At 67.9% G+C, this 17,715-nt stretch overlaps 6 protein-coding genes across 6 annotated transcripts in view; 5 read left to right on the top strand and 1 right to left on the bottom strand.

Annotated features, from left to right (window-relative positions):
• Window positions 1-1,499, top strand: part of CHLNCDRAFT_137796 (hypothetical protein) — a gene marked incomplete at both ends in the record, with an annotated part of 2,735 nt that extends 1,236 nt beyond the window's left edge. Inside the window, 4 exons of the mRNA XM_005851391.1 lie at window positions 33-189; window positions 316-731; window positions 933-1,064; window positions 1,242-1,499. Coding sequence (XP_005851453.1) covers window positions 33-189; window positions 316-731; window positions 933-1,064; window positions 1,242-1,499 — 963 coding nt within the window. The remainder of the gene's footprint in view (window positions 1-32; window positions 190-315; window positions 732-932; window positions 1,065-1,241) is intronic.
• A 421-nt stretch (window positions 1,500-1,920) lies between these two features.
• CHLNCDRAFT_33822 (hypothetical protein) lies at window positions 1,921-3,554 on the bottom strand. Its single transcript, XM_005851105.1, has 5 exons — window positions 3,471-3,554; window positions 3,178-3,213; window positions 2,797-2,928; window positions 2,457-2,618; window positions 1,921-2,172 (listed from the first exon to the last, which is right to left on the bottom strand). Exons 2-5 carry the CDS (start codon window positions 3,187-3,189, stop codon window positions 2,101-2,103), a joined length of 378 nt encoding a protein of 125 aa, XP_005851167.1. The 5' UTR covers window positions 3,190-3,213; window positions 3,471-3,554; the 3' UTR covers window positions 1,921-2,100.
• A 225-nt stretch (window positions 3,555-3,779) lies between these two features.
• CHLNCDRAFT_137794 (hypothetical protein) lies at window positions 3,780-7,285 on the top strand (the record flags this gene model as incomplete). The annotated part of the gene is made up of 12 exons (XM_005851390.1): window positions 3,780-3,968; window positions 4,104-4,178; window positions 4,288-4,400; window positions 4,523-4,640; window positions 4,812-4,949; window positions 5,082-5,225; window positions 5,419-5,624; window positions 5,854-6,037; window positions 6,169-6,379; window positions 6,556-6,690; window positions 6,853-6,989; window positions 7,142-7,285. 12 exons carry the CDS (start codon window positions 3,780-3,782, stop codon window positions 7,283-7,285), a joined length of 1,794 nt encoding a protein of 597 aa, XP_005851452.1.
• Window positions 7,286-7,992: 707 nt separating this feature from the next.
• Window positions 7,993-11,465, top strand: CHLNCDRAFT_137793 (hypothetical protein; the record flags this gene model as incomplete). Its single annotated transcript, XM_005851389.1, has 8 exons — window positions 7,993-8,070; window positions 8,156-9,180; window positions 9,362-9,665; window positions 9,791-9,937; window positions 10,040-10,125; window positions 10,287-10,692; window positions 10,849-11,028; window positions 11,292-11,465. The coding sequence occupies 8 exons, from the start codon at window positions 7,993-7,995 to the stop codon at window positions 11,463-11,465; spliced, it is 2,400 nt and encodes a 799-aa protein (XP_005851451.1).
• Window positions 11,466-12,739: 1,274 nt separating this feature from the next.
• On the top strand, window positions 12,740-17,289 carry CHLNCDRAFT_29511 (hypothetical protein). Its single transcript, XM_005851388.1, has 16 exons — window positions 12,740-12,920; window positions 13,071-13,267; window positions 13,481-13,492; window positions 13,637-13,692; window positions 13,800-13,848; window positions 13,993-14,113; window positions 14,235-14,372; window positions 14,480-14,617; window positions 14,747-14,840; window positions 15,024-15,128; window positions 15,319-15,512; window positions 15,998-16,118; window positions 16,305-16,461; window positions 16,656-16,669; window positions 16,769-16,785; window positions 16,949-17,289. Exons 2-16 carry the CDS (start codon window positions 13,117-13,119, stop codon window positions 16,953-16,955), a joined length of 1,374 nt encoding a protein of 457 aa, XP_005851450.1. The 5' UTR covers window positions 12,740-12,920; window positions 13,071-13,116; the 3' UTR covers window positions 16,956-17,289.
• Window positions 17,266-17,715, top strand: part of CHLNCDRAFT_33815 (hypothetical protein) — a 3,682-nt gene continuing 3,232 nt past the window's right edge. The window contains exon 1 of the mRNA XM_005851387.1: window positions 17,266-17,627. The gene's annotated coding sequence lies outside the window, so the exon portion shown is untranslated. The remainder of the gene's footprint in view (window positions 17,628-17,715) is intronic.

Here is a 17,715-nt window from a genome sequence, read left to right as displayed (position 1 = left end):
CATACCCCGAGGAGGCCGCGGATGTGCCGCAGCAGCAGCTGCCGCCACGCCCCGAGGCGCCCGCCGCAGCGTCCCGCGGCGGCAGCCCCGCCATTCTGGGCGCCACGGCGGCGCCAGCGGCGGCGGCGCAGCAGCTGGCGGTTCCGCTGACGCCCGCCACGCTGGGGGCCCAGCCCCAGCCCTCCACAGGTGGGCTGGGCAGCACCGCAACAGGCGCCAGAGCAGTGGGCGGGGCCGCCCCACCTCACCTCTCTGCAGCGCCCTCGCCGACCCAGCCGCGCCTCCGCTCGCCGTCTGTCTGCCTGTGTGATGCAGGGCGCCACGGCAGGCCGCCGATGCACCCCAGCACCATCGACCGCCAGCGCCAGCGCCGCCTGTCCTTCAGCCAGCCCGCCGCCGCCTCAGCCGGCCTGGCGGCGCCCTCGGCCGCGGCCCCGGCTTCGTGTCGCGGCCCCGGCAAGCCAGGCACCCCCCTAGACAAGCTGAGCAGCCAGCTGGACCGGCAGCACCAGCGGCGGCCGGAGGAGGAGGAGGCGGCTGAGGCGGCGGCGGCGGCGGCGCAGGTGCACCCCTCGCAGGCGGCGCTGGCGGCCAGCCTGGGCCCCGCGGGCCTGCAGTTTGGCTGTGCCGCCGCCGTGCTGTCGGGCCAGGATGCCTGCCTGCTGGCCTCTATGCCTCAGGAGCTGCGCCGCCTGTCCACAGAAGGCATCATAAGCATGGACACGCTGCGGGTGGGGCGGCGCCGGCGGGCGGCGCCGGGCGCGGGTGCCTTGCTTGCTCTGCCTTGCTCGTGCCTGTGGAGACACACCCCGCTCGCGTTGCTTGCCCAGCCGCGGCGCGCGCTTGCCTCCTGCTCGGGACTCTGACCGCCTGCCTGCCTGCCTCTGCCTGCCTCCCCCTGCCTGCCTCCCCCTGCCTGCCCGCCTGCGCAGAAGCTGGACGCCGCGGAGCAGCAGCACCGGCGGCTGAGCAGCAAGGAGGCGGTGGAGCGGCGGGACAGCAACGCGGCGCTGGGCCAGCTGCCCCGCACCTTCTCCCGCCTCCAGCGCATCTTCGGCATGCAGGTACAGAGGCGCCACGGCACACCCGGCGGCCCTGCCTGCTGCATGGGCGCATCTTGGGGGCCTGAAGCTCCCAAGCCCTAGCTCCCAAAGCTGTATCCTCCCCCTCACCCCTCCCGGCCCCAGCTCACCGCCCTGCTGCACACTACTGCCTGCCTGCCTGCCTGCCTGCGTGTGCAGGGCCCCAACGCGCTCAAGCTGCGGGACGTGGTGCTGCGCATCAAGCAGGGCGGCGAGGAGATGTCCACAGAGGGGCAGATCGAGGCGCAGGTGCGGGCGCTGGCGGAGCACGCCCCAGAGTACGTCAGCCTGAAGGCGTACGGGCGCTGCGGCACGCCCGCGGTCTGGATCAACCGCGCCTGCAGCGGCAACGCCATCATGCACCGCCTCAAGCAGGTGGCGGATGGCAGGCTGGCGCAGCGCGGCGAGGCGGCGTGAGCCGGGTGCCGCAGCGGGTTCGGCCGGGCGCGGCGGGCAACGCGCTGGCGTCTGATAGGCATGCATACACGAATAACTGAATTGTGGCTCAGCCCAGCAGCGACTGGCTGGCATGGATACACATGCCGACGGACCAATGGCTGGCTGCGCATCTGTACACTCCTATGCCCTGCCCTGCTGCATCATCACCTCCCATGCATCATCATCCCACTCCAGGTTCTGGATGTGGTTGGCATTCAATCGAAAGCTTGCCTCAGTTGCGAGCTGCTGTTGCATTACACAAGCGAGTGTAACGGGCAATGTGTAGGCAGCCATGCTGGGCTGCGAAGTGCTACAAGAGAACAAGCAAGGGTGCTACCACGCAACAAACAAAGGCGCCGCGCTGGCAAGAGTGCTGACACGACTTGGAGGCAGCCCCAGGGCTCGCAGCGGCCGGCAGCGTCAGCATGCCACTTGGGTGCCGCTGTCGCCTGGCCAGCTGTCTGCCAGCTGCAGCCCACCATCTGCTGTAGCAGCCAAAGGGGCAGGGGCAGGGGCTGCGGGCTGCGGGCAGCTATCTCCAGGGAGCGTCACAGGAGGAGGGGTGCACGCTGCTGCCACCCTAGGGGAAGTGGCGCTCGTAAGGCTTGCCGGCGCCCAGTGCCAGCCGCTCGTCGCTCTCCAGCCTCACCAGCTGCGGCAGCAGAGGCGCAAGCAGGTGAGGAGGAGCAGGCGCGCCCATCAGGCCCCTGCCTCTCTGCCAGCAGCCTCTGCCCCCGACGAGCCTGAGCCTGCCTCCACCATGCCCATCTGGGCAGGAGCGCCCGCATGAAAGCCACCCCTGCCCGCCACACACCCCTCACACACAGCCATCACAGCACCATCACCACCAGCCCCTCCCATGCAGCCCAGGCCCCCACAGGCACGCACGCACACACACACACACACACACACACACACACACGCCCGCCCGCCCACCTCCAGCGCGTCCTTGAGGTAGAAGGAGTAGGGTGTCTGCAGCTGCTGCAGGTCCTTGGGCAGCTCGCTGTGCTTCATGTTGAGGTCGTGCGCGCGCTTCAGCCGCTGGTTGCGCGCATCCAGCACGTCCTGGGGCAGCCGCTTGAGCGCCTCGTCCACATCCTGTGCGGCGGCAGCAGGGGCGGGGGGCGGGCGGGCGCCGAGGCAGGTGGATGCGGCAGGCACGCCCTGCCAGCCCCCTGGCCTCTCCGAGCGTGGCCCCGCTGCTGCTGATCATCCCAGCACAGCAGGCACGCGCGCACGCACATCACCACCGCACCCCCAGCTGCCCCCCGCTCACCAGGTCCAGCTGCGGGTCGTACAGGTCCTCGTACCGCAGACCGTACTTGATCAGCTCCTTGCCCACAGCAGCCTGGTACCGCGGTGCCATCATGGCCACCAGCGGGTCAAACAGCTTGGCAAGCATGCCCGCCTGCGGCGGGAGGCGGGGTGGCAGGGGGGGGACAGCGAATGGGACAGCTGGCGAGGCAGCCGAGGCAGTGGCGACAGCGCCGGCCAGCAGGCGTCTCGCGGTATCTGGCAAGGCTGTAGCCTTGGCAGCTGCATGGAGAGGCTGCAGCATCTCGCCTCTCCCTTGACACACCACGAGGGCAGGGCAGCGCCCACCGCCCCGCCCGTTGCCGGCTGGTGGCCAGCCTGCGGCGCCGGCCGGCCTACTCACCCGTGCGGCCATGGTGCCTGCTGATGCGGTTGGGGCCTGCGCAGGGTGCAGAGTGGGAGGGTTCAGGCTGGGTGGCAGGCTGCCAGTCGTGGAAGTGCTCGGCTGGGCCAGGCGGCGGGGTGTCAGTGAACTTTGAAGACTTTATATGGTGTGTGTCGTCACGGACGAGCATCTCTGCGCTGTTCTGTAATCATGCACCGCTCTGCCCTCCCAGCAAGCCACCCGTGGCTGTGCGGCGCCCAGGGCGCGTCTCCTCCGTCAGTGTCTAACCCCAGGCAGGGCCTGCTGCTCACCTGCCGGCAGGGGTGCCGTCGGCGAGGGCACTGGTCCAACCCAAAGGCCTGGAGACCCCCAACGCCGATCTGTGCAGTGCCAACTCACTGATCCTGTGTCACGATGCAGCGCCCAGGAGGCCCAAGCCCATTTTTCGCAGGCCAGGCCACTTTCCAGTGCCACCTGTCTTTCTGGGGCTGGAGCGGAGCCAGGCGACCATAACACTGACCATACCGCCCATTATCGACACCAGGAAGATATCCATGGAGTTTTGAGGCGTCCAGCGCGATCCCCGGGACCCTGCAGCCCGTCTCCCGCCTGCCACCAAAATGTGGTTGAGGGCATCCTTCAAAACAGTCGCACAGGCAGCTGGTGCAGCAGCTGGATCCATCACGGCCAGCCAGCCGCTCGCAAGCGGCGCTAGCGGGCTGGGCGGGGCCGCCGCTGCCCTAGCCCGCCGCTCTGCCGCCACCGCAGCCGGCAGTGCCCCCCCAGACGTGCTGATTGTGGGCGCCGGGGTGAGATGGAAGGCCTTTCAATGGTGCTCTGATGTGGTCCGTGGCGCAGGCGCCGAGTAATTCCTCGAGCCTGCTTCCTTGCCAGCCCTGGCATTCCGCCGAAAGCACGCAGCTCCCGCCGCCCTCCGCGTGCAGCACAATGGCCTGGTGGCAGCCACGCTGCTGGCCCGGCAGGGGCTGAGGGTGGAGGTGTATGAGGAGAAGGACATAGTGGGAGGCGCCTGCCGCACAGAGTACCCCTTTGCCAAGGCGCCAGGCCTGCCGCAGTCGACGGGCGAGCGAGCTGCAAGAGCGGCTGCCCTCACGTGCCATGCGCTAGCGCCCTGGTGCTCTGGCCATCTCACTTACAATTCCCCCGCCTGGTGCAGGCGCCTACCTGCTGGGCGTGATGCCTCCCGAGCTGCTGCAGCTGCTGGAGCTGGATCTGCCGCTGTGCGCCCGATGCCGTCTGCTTGAGCCCAGCTTGCTCTCGCCCAAGTCTCCAGTCGCCATGCTGGCACCGGCTGCTGCCGCTCACGACTGTGCTGCTGCCACCGGCCCGGCCTGGCCTGCAGGCGCCGCCGCGACCCGCACTACTTCCTGCCCTCCCCCGCCGGCGGCAGCGGCAAGTACCTGCTGTTTGGCAGCGACCGCGGCGCGATGCGCGACCAGTTTGTGCGCTTCTTCAGCGAGGTGCGGCTGCAGGAGGGTGGAGGCCTTGTGTCTGGCTTGGTGTGGTTGGGTGGGTGCCTTGTGTTATGAGTGGGAAGCTGCGAGAAGGTAGGGGGCAGGCAAAACGGGGCAGGCGCTGGCAGGCCCGAGGCCACCAGTCCTGGGCCTTGGGCTGCTCTGTGTGGCATGCAGGAGGACTGGCGAGCCGACCAGGCGATGCAGGCTGAACTGGAGGCGCTGCGCCGGGATGTGGGGCCCACCTGGCTGCAGGCAAGCGCCGCGGCAGGCTGCTGGCGCCTGGCGCCTGGCCACGCCACCTCCAGCGCCGCCGTGCTTGCCATGTGCTCTACGCATGGCTGCATTTGGTCTGGGAGGCTGGTCTGCCCTGACAGACAATGCCCAGCACATGCTGGCTGCACACACCTACCTCCCTGCCGGCCTGTCCCACCTAGCTGCCCGCAGGAGCCGGCCAGCATAGAGGAGACGGCTGAGCGGCATGTGCGCCCGGCGCTGCGCTCGGCCTTTGTGGACCTGTGCCACGGCTCGGTGGCCGACTACCTGGCCCGGTTTGGGTTCAGGAGCGACATGCTCAAGGTCATGTATGCGGTGAGCAAGGAGCCCCTGCGCTCCTCCGCCGGGTGCGGTGGTGGTTGTGGGGCAGGCTGATGTGCTTTCAGCGCGTCTGTGATGCAGCACAGCGTCGAAGCTGTGCTCCCCTGGAATGCCTCCACCTCGCTGTTTTTTCCACTTCTCCCAACGCCCGCCCATCCTCCCCATGCCGCCGCCCCTGCCCCTCCAGACCACCGACGGCTTCAGTGGGCTCAACGGCGGCTGGGACACGCCCGGCACAGGCATGAACTTCCTGGTGCACAACATGTGCCGCCTGCCAGGCTCGGACGGCACCTGGATGGTGGTGGAGGGCGGCATGGGCGTGGTGACGCAGCGCCTGGCGGCGGCAGCGCGCCACGCGGGAGCCAGCATCCACACCGGCCAGGCCGCCAGCAGGTGGGCGAGCCTGGGTGGGGCGAGGGCTGGCGCCGCTGCTGGCAGTGGGCAGGGCGTGCCCCATGCGCCTGCCGCGGCGCTGCTGGTGCGGCCAGACCCGTCTGCCTCCACCTCTCCCAGCCTGCGCCGGCTGAGGGGCTGGCTGTCCTGGGGGCCCCGCCAGTCTTTCCCACCCCACCGCACCGCCAGCCACCAGTGCCTCCATCGCTCCGCCGCCGCCGCCGTGCAGCATCCTGCTGGAGGGCAGGGCCGCGGCGGGCATCGTGACGGGCGATGGGCGGGAGGTGCGGGCAAAGGCGGTGGTGGTCAACGCCGACCCCTTCCGCCTGCGCACGCTGGCAGGCGCCGCCGCCTTCCCGCCAGACTTCAACGCTCGCCTGGACGGCATGAAGAAGGACGGTACCACCATGAAGGTAACAGAAACTGCCGGTACCACCTGCCTCCCTGTTTTACCACTCGCCTGCAAAGCTCACGTGCCTGCATTCCTGCGCCCTGCACCTCCCCGGCCCTTGCTTGCTGCGCTGCCATGCCCTGCTGCCCGCAGGTCAACCTGGCCCTCAAGGGCCTCCCCACCTTTGCCTGCCTGCCGGAGGACCGCGGCCAGCACCGCACCACGACCCACCTGCTGCCGGGGGATGAGGGCAGCGTGCTGGCCGGCGTGCAGCAGGCGTTTGCTGATGTGCAGCAGGGCAGGCTGCCTGAGTTTCCAACGATAGAGATCTACTGGCAGACCACGGTGGACCCCGGCCTCACAGGTGGGGCGGTGGTGAGGCTGCTGCCGCAGCCAGCACTCCTACAAAATGAGCAGGTTGATTGCATATGCTTTGCAACCCTGGGGGTCAATGGTCAATGGCCGCCTTCAGGCTACGTAGTGTGTGCGTCAGCAAGCCGGCCAATGATTCACGCGAGCCGGCATGCGCTGCTGGCGCAGATGCGGAGGGGCGGTACAGCGCGGCGCTGTTTGTGCAGTGGGTGCCGTATGCGCTGGCGGGCGGCAGCAGCTGGGAGGCGGAGGAGGCGGGGTATGTGCGGCACCTGCTGGGCCTGCTGGACCGCTTCGCCCCCGGTGAGGCGCGGCCCGCGTGCCCGCTGCCGCAGCCCCTCCTCGTCCTCGCTTCTCACCCCGCTCGTCTCTCCCACCACCCTGCCTCCTCTCTCTTCAATGCAAAGCGTGTTGTGTGTTCTCCGCAGTTCCTTCCTTCCCCTCAATGCCCCCCCCTCCCTGCAGGCGCCAGCGACCTCGTGGTGGACACCTTCACCCTGACGCCCCCCGCCATCGAGCGCTACTTTGGCATCACCCGCGGCCACATCCACCACATCGACAATTCCCTCGGTTTTGCAGATCGCTTCCCGTACCGCACCCCCGTGCAGGCGAGAGCAGCCAATGGCAGCAACGGGCCGAGGGTGCCTGCAGCACCTTGGAGCCAGCGGGCCAGCTGCAGCGCCCAGCTGCCGCCCAGCCAGCCCTGCAGCAAGCCTGTGAAGGCGCACCCCCTGCCTTCCTGCCTGCGGTGCAGGGCCTCTATTCGTGCAGCGCAGGCACCCACCCTGGCGGCTCTGTGGTTGGCTGTGCCGGCCACAACGCGGCGGCGGCGCTGCTCAGCGACCTGGGCTTGCAGCAGTGGTGGCGCCTGCCTGCAGCTGCAAGCGGCCACCCGTGATACGGCACCCACTGATGCATTGTAACTCATTTGCAAAGCGGCCCCTGCCACCAGCGCGCCGCAACCGCCGCCTGGCACTGTGCCGGAGCAGGCCACACAGAGGCTTGCAGCGTGTTGCCGCGGCCCAGACGCCCATGATACGATGCGCAGGTGCTGCAACAAGGCAGAGGGGCGGCGAAGGAGGCCTGTGGTGCCTGTCACCCGTGGAGGCATGCGGCGGCGGCCACGATCAGAGGCCCAGGCCTGCTGCAAGGCTTGAATCGTGTGTTTGCGGGGCGCTGCCATCATTTCGGCCACTCGCATGCCGCCGGCGGCGTGTAGCGCCATTCGTCCTCGGCTTGCAACCCCTCTCTACTAATCGCGCGTATACGTGAAGCCTTCCTCTCCCATTTGTGGATTGAGCCAGAGTTCAGCAAGTGCTTGCGCAGTTTCATCGCTGTGTTTCCGCCTGTGTGGTCCTGCTGCACTGAGACTTGCTGCGTGGCCGCCACTCCCGAACACTCCAATCGTGCTTTGTTTGGACCGCCATGACCCGCAAATAAATCGTGGGCGCTTCCTGGGAGCCTCCAGAGCGGCTGAGCGACCGCAGGGGCCGGGGCGGCATGAAGTTGCTCCGAAAACTCACAGCCGTCTTTGGCGGCGGAAATGATGATGGACAGCGTGCTGTGGAGCTTCTGGACAAGAGCTGGTGAGGCGGCGGGCCCGTCATGCACGGTTTCGATGGCGGCCGTGCCCGCCTGTGCGTGTCGTGGGCCCTCACCTCCGCTGCTCCCGCCCGCCTGCAGGTCTGGGAGGCATGGGAATGCCAGCCAGCAGGACAGGCAAGGTAGCACCCAGGGTACGCAGCCCACCCCACTGCCTGGGCCGCAGGCCGACTTGCAGGGCCCCCGGCAAGGCTCAGCATTGCAGGGCAGCATAGATCAGTGTGCCGGGGCGCAGCCGGAACACGTACAGGCGGAGAACAGCAGCGTGCCAACCGTCGGCGACGGTGAAGGGGATGCCGCCGCCTTGCACGGCGCCTGCACAGCAGCCAGCCTGCCGCCTGTAGCAGCAAGCGCCCCGGTGCAGCGTGAGGTGCGCCCAAGCTCGCTACCGCAGCCGCTGGGACAGGGCATGCGGCCATCGGTGGCGGGCAGCGGGCCGCGCGCGCCGGTCAGCCCAGACCCCACGCTGCCACCGCAGCTGCAGCGCGTCAGCAGCCAGCCCAGCAGCTCCCAGCCCTCTGGCCTGTCCCACGACTCCGCCACCGCCTCCATACACAGCTCTCTGGTGGCTGACGAGGCCGGCTCCAGCAGCGGCCCTCCCACGCATCGCCTGGCATCGCTCCAGGGCTCTGACGCGGGCGTGCCTCCCAGTGTGGATGGCAGCCGGCACAGCAGCGAGCTGAGCCGCATGAGCAGCGTCAGCGGCATCAGCACCATCAGCGGCAGCACGGTGAGCAGCAGGGGCAGCAGTGCGGCGCCGGCGGCGGGCGGCGCGCGCAAGAAGCGCTCCAAACGCCCCAAGTCGCCGCCGCCCTCCATGTTCTGGCACCCCGCACTGATGCCTGTGCCAGAGGCGCAAAGGGCCGGCAGCGTGCGCAGCCAGCGCAGCAGCCAGAGGAGGAGCTCTGGTTCGTCCGAGGGCAGCAAGGCCCCGGCATCGCCTCCGGCCACAGCCTTTGCCACCGCCGCAGCAGCAGCGCCCGCGTCGGCCTCGCCATGCGGCATGCAGGACAGCGGCCAGCCCATCCCGCCCACCGCGCAGCCCGGCGGCAGCAGCCCGCCGCTGCCGGACAGCGGCTGCGGCACGCCCGCCTCTGCAGCGGTGTCCCTGCTCAGCCTGCAGCTGCGCGGCACGTCGGCGGCCGGCAGCGCGGCCGCCTCCCGCGACGCATCGTACCGCAGCAGCAAGAGGTACTTCGCCCTGAGCCCCAGCGATGCCCGCCTGCTGCCACGCTGCGCTGCTGACAACCCCTGCACGGCACGCCGGGCCCAGCCTTGTGCGCCAAACCCAGCACCCTGCCGCGCTGCGCCCCCCGATTCCGCCATCTGCCCCCCTCACCACCTCCTGCCCCCCCGCCTCCCTCTGCTGCAGGCAGCCCATGGGCGGCCTGTCTCTGGCGCTGTCCCGTGAGAGCTCCGTGCGTGCCGGCTCTGTTCGTAGCACCCGCGAGAACTCAGTTAGGGCGAGCACCCGCGAAAGCTCGGTGCGCGGAGCCAGCGGCAGCCACCAGCACCTCGGCGGCGGCGGCAGCAGCCAGCAGGCGGACCTGGTGCAGACGTCTGCCAGCGGGCAGCGCACGTATCGGGGGCTGGCGGTGGTGGGCGGCGACGCGGGGGCGGAGGCAGCGGGCTGCGGCAGCGGCGACTGGATGGGTGTCACTGCCGCGCCTGGCGGGGTGAGCGGCTGGGCGAGAGCGGCCTGCATTGCTGCCCTGCAATCGTGCAGCCTTGCCGGCAAGCGCCACTGCACACCACCCCCTGACCTGCGCATCCGCCTGTTGTGCCGCCGCCTGTCCTGCAGCTGAGCTCCTCGGGCGGACACCCTGCTGGCATGGCAGATCCATTTGGCCCCGGCGCCCCGGCCTGTGCACCTGTGGCGCCCGCCGCTGACGATGAGGCGGCAGCTCAGCCACACCCGCAGCCGCAGCAGGCGCGCGCTGCTGCTGTCGTTGGCCACTGCCGGCCAGCCTTGCGCGTGCATTGTGCTGGGGCAATCAGCTGGCTGAGCATGCTGCATTATGTGTGTGTGCTTGTGTGTGCGCGTGTGCAGGTGGGCTCATGGGCGGGGCGTGTCACCAAGTTCCCTCCCGCGCCTCCCGGCAAAGCCCCTGCTCGCAATGTGCCGCAGATTGGCGGGTGAGCCTGCGGGGCGCGCTGGCCAGCAGGCCACCCCTCCCTCTTGTCCCGCGGCCGCCTCGCTGGCGCCCTGGCGCGTGCAGGCATCCCCCCGCAACCAGCACGGCTGGCCGCTTGACGCGCCGTCGCCCCTGCCCGCCGCTTCTCCCCGCCCCGCGCAGGCTGGACCCCACGCTGCTCACTGCGGCACTAGAGGCGCTGGCGGCGGAAGCGCCGCACCCGGCTGGCGCCTCCCCTGCGGGCATGCTTGTGGGCGACTCGGAGCTGGCCATGACTGGCAGCGCCGAGCAGCCGGCTGGCAGGCAGGACGCGGCGATGCCGCCGCTGGCGAGCGGAGCCTGGGCTCCCGGCCTCGACGCCAGCGGCGGCCATCCCACGGCGGTGCCAGCCGCGGCGGCGGTGCCAGGGGTTGGCTCCAGCAGCTGGAGTGCTGGGACGGCGGCGGCGGGCGGCCACCTGCCGCCGCCTGTGCAGCTGGGCGGCAGCGCCCCCGCCAGCGGCCTGAGCCGCCGCAGCAGCACCAACGGCTCGGCAGGCGGCGGCGCGGTCCCGCAGCGTGCCCGCAAGGTGTGCTGCGTTCCCCTGCCGACGCTGCCGGCATGAGCAGCTCGCATGTTCACACCGCCACCCCCTCCCCGCCTCCCCGTCCCAGCCGGGACCCACCAACCCACCCTTCACTCACCCTCACTCCCGCTCCCTGCTCCCTGCCCCCGCTTGCTGCAGCCGCTGCCCTCTGATGTGGCTGCCGGCACCAAGGAGTGGAACCGCTCCTTTGTCAAGCGCTGGCGCCTGGTGAAGAAGCGCGCCTACCTGCAGGCTCTGGGCATGCGCGCGCTGTGGCGTGTTAACAGCCCCTCCGACCGCCACGAGCCGCTGGAGCTGCTCACAAACGACCTGCCGCACGTGAGTGCCCGCCCGCCTCCCCGGCCGCTGCCCTGGCTGCTGCCCCCGCGGCTGCCCGCCTGCCTGGACGTGGCTGCCGCCCAGCCCAGGCGGCCCAGCCGGCGGCCTGTGGTGGCACCTGCGCCCTGCCTGGGCTGCTGCCCTCCAGTCGGCGCTCCCAACCCTGCGGCACTTGGCGGCCGGCTAGCGCCTGACGCGTGGCCTCCTGTGCCTCGCGGCCCTTCACCTAGCAAACCCACACCCCCGCCCCTCCCCATGTGCAGTGCGACAACGGCATGCGCCGCGCGTGGTCGGTCTCACGCCTGGCTGCACACGGCGGCGCCCCGTCTGCCGCCATGCCCACCTCTGGGCTGCGCCGCACAGCGGAGGCGCCTGTCATGCACAAGGACCCTTCGCTGGCGGCCCTGCTGCTGGGGGAGGTAGCCGAGGTGTGCTAAGCCTCACAGGGCCGCCGGGCCACAGCCCCGCAGCGCCGGCACCAGGCCGGCACAAGCTGCTCCCTACAGCCGCCATCCATTGCAGGGCGCCCTCTCATCCCTACTGCCTCCCGTTTTGCTCCCTTGGCCGGCAGACTCACGCATTGCTAGCGAATCAAACACACGACCTTTTCCAACCCTCTCCCTCTGAGCATAACGATGCATTATTGCTCGCTGGTTTTGCCCTCGAGCGACGACGGATGTCTCTACCCCCAATCAGTGTCTCCCCATGCCCCATGCACACACATGCACACACACACTCACAACCTACACCCCGCTACTATCCCATGTCCCCAGCTCAAAGCCGCCGTGTCCTGGTGCCCGCTCCAAGCCACGGCAGCTTCCCGTCCATAGCTCTGCCACCGACCTTGCAACAAACGACAGTATACTTGTGTTTTGCCACTGCCCTTTTGATTTGAGTCCCTCGGGATTGCGAATTGCATTGCAGTGCCGATCCGGTGGACGACCCTTCTTGTTTTCAGTTCCTTTTTTTCTTTCTCCAAGGGCCAGGGCGCACGCAAGCTGCACGCAGGATGCTGCGCCCGGCCCTCGCCTCCCGCCCATCTGTCCACCTGCCGGTGGCCTTCCCCTCTTCAGCATGCGCCTCCGCCCCATTTCATTCCAAAATGTGCCGTTGTCAGTGCCGGCTTTCTCAGTTTGCGTCAGGCGCATCACCCAATGCTGATCACCCAGGCTCCTTTGCCAGGCAAGACCTGCAGCCGCCACACCCCTAAGGCTGGTCTGCTTGGAACCTGCCACCATAGCTGCCTGATCTATCCCCACTGAGCCAGCGCTTTTGGTAATGGCACCCCTCCGCTTGCGGTGGGGCGCCCTCGTCATCCCTCCTCCCCCTTCTTTTGCCCACCCTCACGCCCCCTCCACAACAACCGGCCTCCGGGCGGCTACTCGTACGTATCGGCATTATTGCATTCAAAAGCATTGGCATCATTGCATGCAAGCGCATTGGCATTATTGCATGCAATTTTTACGCCATCGCCGCACCTTTGACCTTTACTACTCCCCTTCCCCCTGCAATTCAACGTTATTGAGGTCCCCCCATTCTGCGGCCTCATGCATTCACCCGTGCGTGTCTGTGTTTGTCTTGTGCGTGTGTAAGCCAGTGCGACGATGGAGGAGAGGAGTGGACAGCACAGGAGTGGACAGGTGGCAGCGGGGATGCGGGATGGCGGCGCTTAGTTGGCGGGATCAACCTCACCCCTCAATTTGACGATCATTGCTTTGCGCATCGAACGGTCGCTCAAGTAAGTCAGCAGGTATGTTGCTGTGAGAGCGCTTTGTCAGGCGACATCAAACGCAAGTGATGCCCGGCGAGTAGGCACAGCCTCCTGTTGCACGCGCCGACATCACCGAAGCTGCTTGATCACGATTCGCAGCCCACACACATCCCCCTGAGAGGTGCCCGGCTGCCATCCCCTCTAGCGTCTCCCTTGGCTTTCAAGCGTTGTGTCGTCTCCTCCAGCCACCAGGAGCGTTGCACCCCTCGGCCGATGACTGACTTTCCGCCGCGGAGCCTCCCGCCGCCGCTGCCCGCCGCCACTGCCGCAGATTGAGCAAGGGGCCCGTGGGTGTCGGTGGCTAGTTGCGCGGCGCCATGGGGACGCCGTTACACGGCATGATGCAGAGCCTGGTGCTGGAGCGCTGCCCCAGCTCGCTAGACAGCCCCGCCTCGGCGCGGCGAAGCGGACGGCGCACCACCCGCTCCGAGCCCTTTTTGATCGGAGTGGCAGGGGGCACAGCCTCGGGTGCGCAAGCTGCACGCTCTGCGGTGCACGCAGGATGGGGCGTGCTGGGATCCTGCTGCAGACCGCGCAGCATGGGGCTGCCACAGCGGGTGGTTCAGGTCCCTGCTCTGTGCCCCTCAACATCAGCATGCGCGCTGCTTTGCCAGGCCGAACAGCAACCCCTGCCACTGCTCTGCTGCTAACTCAGCAGCCTTTTGGTCCGTGCTGATGCAGGCAAGACCACGGGTGAGGGCTCAGGGTCGCACCAGCCAGCCAGCTGCCAGGGTAGCATGCAGCATATGGCCGGCTGGTTCGCCGCCTGTGGGATTGGCCTGCTTGTTACCTCGCTGGCCTGCCTGCCTGCCTGCCTGCCTGCCATTGGCCCTGCAGTGTGTGACCTCATCATTCAGCGGCTCCAGGAGCAGAGTGTGGTGATGCTGGCGCAGGTAGGGTGGGCAGCAGGCGGGCAGGCAGGTGTGGCATGAGCCGTGCGCTGCCAGCAGGCCATGTGTCGGATTACTGCGGCACTCGCTCGATCCTGTCTTGCCTTCAGGACTCCTTCTACAAGAGCCTCACACAGGAGGACATCGCCAACATCAAGGGTAGGCACCTCCCTCCAGCCTGTAAGGCTTGCTGCCATGGCCCTCCCACCTCATTCCGGTGCCGTCTCATCCCTTCAAGCCGTCTCGTCCTGCCTGCCTGCCTGTCTTCCTTCCTCCATCCCTTCCTTTCTTCGTTTCTTCCAGAGTACAACTTTGACAAGCCCGAGGCCTTTGACTCTGAGGCTATAATGGAGTGCCTGGCAACGCTGAAGCAGGGCAGGCCGGCGGACGTGCCCATCTACGACTTCACGACACACAGCCGCAGGTGGGGTGGGTATAGATTGGTGGGCAGGGTGCCCTTGGAGCTGCTAGCGACATCTGGCAGGGCCCTGTGGCCTCCAGCTTCTCCCCGCCTGCTCTCTGCTGCCGTCCCGCCTGCCCTGCAGCTCGGAGACGCGGCGGGTGATGCCCGCCGACGTGGTGATCATCGAGGGCATCCTGGTGCTGCATATGGAGGAGATCCGCGCCATGCTCAACATGAAGGTGTATGTGGACACAGACGACGACGTGCGCCTGGCGCGCAGGTGCGAGTGGGGGAGCTGGGGAGGGTGGGCCTCGGGAGAGGGCTAGGCCAGGGTCACGCACCCGCTGTGCTCTGGCTCAAATGTATCGTTCCCGTCCTGCTGCGCAGAATCCAGCGTGACGTAGCGGTGCGGGGGCGCGATGTGATTGGCGTGATTGACCAGTACACCAAATTCGTCAAGCCAGCGTTTGATCAGTATGTTGCGCCCTCCCGCAAGTTTGCTGACGTGATCATCCCATGGGCCAGGTGGGCGGGCTGGCAGCAGGTGTGCGCATTGCTCACACCTGCGCGTTCCTTGCCTGGCTCCAGCTTCAGCGCTCATACGAGCTGCTGAAGCGGCACCATCGCTGCCCTGGCTGCCCCGCCTTGCCGCAGGGGCGACAATGTGGTGGCCATCGACCTGATCACCGAGCACATCCGCATGAAGCTGCAGCAGCACGACCTGCGCCGCATCTACCCAAACCTGGAGGTGGGGCGGTCCCTGCTGTCGCCTTTGCAGCAGCCGCGCAGCAGCAGCCTCGGTGTCCTGCTGTCGCAGCATTGCTGCCGTCGCCTCCCGGGCACCCGCCGGCCGCCTCCCAGTCTGTCTCTGTTCCTGCTCTCCAAGTTACTGCCTGTTCATGTCGACTGCCCCTGTCCCGATGCCTTGCAGGTGATCCCAACCAACTACCAGATCCGTGGCATGCACACCATCATCCGCGACAGAACCACCCACCACGCCGACTTTGTCTTCTACGCCGACCGCCTGCTGCGCCTGGTGAGGCGGCGCTGTGCATGCCAGCAGCGCCATGCATGCCGTACACGGCAGCGCTGGCAGCGCCGGCGCCTGCCCCGCATGGCGGCGTGGCAGGTGCGCAAGCCGCCTACCAGAAGCAGGTTCATGCTGGCGGCCCTGCCTGCTGCTGTCACATTGCCGCCCCCGGCGCCGCCTGCCCTCCGCCCGGCAGGTGGTGGAGGCGGGGCTGGGCCACCTGCCCTTTGCCGAGAAGACGGTGGTGACGCCCACGGGGCACCAGTATGTTGGGGTGGACTTTGCCAAGAAGCTGTGCGGCGTGAGCATCATCCGCAGCGGGGAGAGCATGGAGAATGCGCTGCGGGCCTGCTGCAAGGGGATCAAGATTGGGAAGATCCTGGTGCACAGGTGCGGGAGCGGGGCGCAAGCGCAGGGCGGGCGGGAGGCAGAAGTGCTTGGAGCAAACCTGGCACAGCTGATTAGTTGCATGCAGCAGCAGGGACTGGCATGTTGCACCGCACACTCTGCAGCCACTCATGACCACTGCCGTGCGTGTGCTGCCCCCTGGGAGAGTGCAGGGAGAAGGTGTGGGCCAGCATGCAGGTGCCTCGGTCGGGCAGCGACCCCAAGCTGACCGCCAGCCCAAGCAAGCTGCCCGCCCTGAAGGCGGCGGGTGGTGAGAGCGCCAGCAGCAGCGCCGCGCCGTCCCCGCTGGGCCTGCCACTGAACGGCCCCGCGTCTGGCGGCGAGGCCGCCCCGGCGCCGCCGGCGCCGCCGGCGCAGCCCGTGCACCACCGCCACACCAGCAGCAGTGCCAGCGTCACAGCAGACTCAGATGCCCCTGTGGCGCAGCAGGTGTCCGCGCGGCGGCCCAGCAGCGGCGTGTGTGCCAGCCAGCGGCAGGTGGAGCAGGAGATCATCTACGAGAAGCTGCCGGCGGACATTGCGGACCGGTTTGTGATGCTGATGGATCCCATTCTGGGCAGCGGAACCTCTGCGCTGCGCGCCATCCAGGTTGGTGCGAGGCGCCTGCAGCGCGGCCTGGTGGAGCGGCCCGATCTGCCCTGCTAGAATCTGGCCAGTGCTGCTCGCTGACACGACATCGATGCCTGGTGCTACCTGACTGCCTGTTTAGCTGCCACTGCGGTCGCTTTGCCTCCTACTCTCACCCCTACCACCCGTCCCCTTGCCGTTGTGCAGGTGTTGCTGGAGAACGGCGTTCAGGACAGCAAGATCCTGTTCCTGACTGTCACCGCGGCGCCGGAGGGCATCCGCCGCGTGTGCGGCGCGCACCCGCGCATCAAGGTGCTGACCTCGGAGATTGATGAAGGCATGGAGGAGTACCACGTGGTGCCAGGTGGGCTGGTGGTGCTTCTGCACCCTGCGCCCGCATGATGCGCACGCTGGCAACAAAGCTCTGGCGGCGCGTGCGGGTGGGCAAACGTGGGGCCTGCCGCACGCACTCCCAGGCAGGCCGGGCCTGGCGCGCGCAGCAGCACAAGGGCTGTGCGGGTTGTGCTGAGCACAGTGCCCTCATGTGTGGCCCTGCAGGCGTTGGCGAGTGGGTGAGTGGTATGGCAGGCGGGAGGGCAGATGTGTTGTAGCCAGGGGGCCTTGCATGGTTGGGGTCGGGTAGTTAACCTTGTGTCTGCCTTTTGCCGCAGGGAGATCGATACTTCTGGCAAGTTTGGAGCCGCCTGCTGGCTTTGTGGCCGCCTGCTGTTTGACGGGGCACTGATGGAGGCACTGCATTTGGGCACAGGAGGGGATGCCTAAGGTGCCCTTGTGATACACGTTGTCGCCTAACTGTCCTCTCGCTGCTCACCTGCACCCCCTAATTGCAGTGAGTGACGTGAATGAGCGGGGTGCTGCCAGGGCGGCGTGCAAACTAGTGCCTTTGGCAGCGGCATCACCAAGGCTTCCAACTGCTTGGGGTGCACCGCTCGAAGCATCGCCAACATGACCGTTCACAGAACATGACGGGACTCTCTTCCTGCTTGTTATTCGACCTGCATTTTCGCTCCTGCTGGACAGTGCTTGCCTTCCCGCCGCATCCGCCCGCTGACTTGGCGCGCGCTGTCCTCTGCACAGGGGGATGGGGGCCAAGCCCCCTTGCTCTCCTTGACCAACCTGCATCCCTGCTGTTTTACCAGCACTCTCTGCACCCTTTAAGCCCTGAAGCGGAGCAGCAGGCATGTGCTAGTTCGCAAACAGGCGCTCCCGGACCCAGCAGCATTGAATTGATGCACAAGGGAGTCGACCTACACGCCTGAAGATGCTTGATTGGCAGAGAGGGCTTGGCAAGGCGGGCGCCGCCGATGGCAGCGCCAATACCAGCAAGCTGCTGGTGCACACCACCTCGAGATCGTCGTCAGGGATGGGCCTCAGCATAGGGATCAGCGGCCAATTCGATACAGACAGCGTCTGTTCTGGAGGCAGCCCGCACAGAGGGGCGGGGCGCGGCCACCGCAACGAGCCCTTCTTCATCGGCGTCGCAGGCGGCACGGCAAGCGGTGAGACGACCTGCGCCTTGCTGCAGCAGGCTGCAGGGGCGCCGCCGCCGCTCGGCGCCTTGCAGGAGTGCTTGCCGGGTGGCTGTTGCAGCGCAGGC

Source organism: Chlorella variabilis (genome assembly GCF_000147415.1).
Source record: "Chlorella variabilis unplaced genomic scaffold CHLNCscaffold_2, whole genome shotgun sequence".
Taxonomy (NCBI): domain Eukaryota; kingdom Viridiplantae; phylum Chlorophyta; class Trebouxiophyceae; order Chlorellales; family Chlorellaceae; genus Chlorella; species Chlorella variabilis.
The sequence above is the reverse complement of the archived record's forward strand: the minus strand, read 5'-3'. Positions and strand labels throughout refer to the sequence as shown.

Bases quoted from the DNA above. Each gene is read 5' to 3' on its own strand.
- CHLNCDRAFT_33822 (XM_005851105.1), bottom strand. The intron at 2,619-2,796 runs GTGAGCGGGGGG...GCCGCCGCACAG, and splicing joins ACGACCCGCAGCTGGACCTG to GATGTGGACGAGGCGCTCAA. The intron at 2,173-2,456 runs GTGGGCGGGCGG...CTGCTGCCGCAG, and splicing joins ACCTCAAGGACGCGCTGGAG to CTGGTGAGGCTGGAGAGCGA.
- CHLNCDRAFT_29511 (XM_005851388.1), top strand. From the start codon at position 13,117: ATGGGGACGCCGTTACACGGCATGATGCAGAGCCTGGTGCTGGAGCGC. The intron at 13,849-13,992 runs GTAGGCACCTCC...CGTTTCTTCCAG, and splicing joins GGACATCGCCAACATCAAGG to AGTACAACTTTGACAAGCCC. The intron at 14,373-14,479 runs GTGCGAGTGGGG...CCTGCTGCGCAG, and splicing joins GACGTGCGCCTGGCGCGCAG to AATCCAGCGTGACGTAGCGG.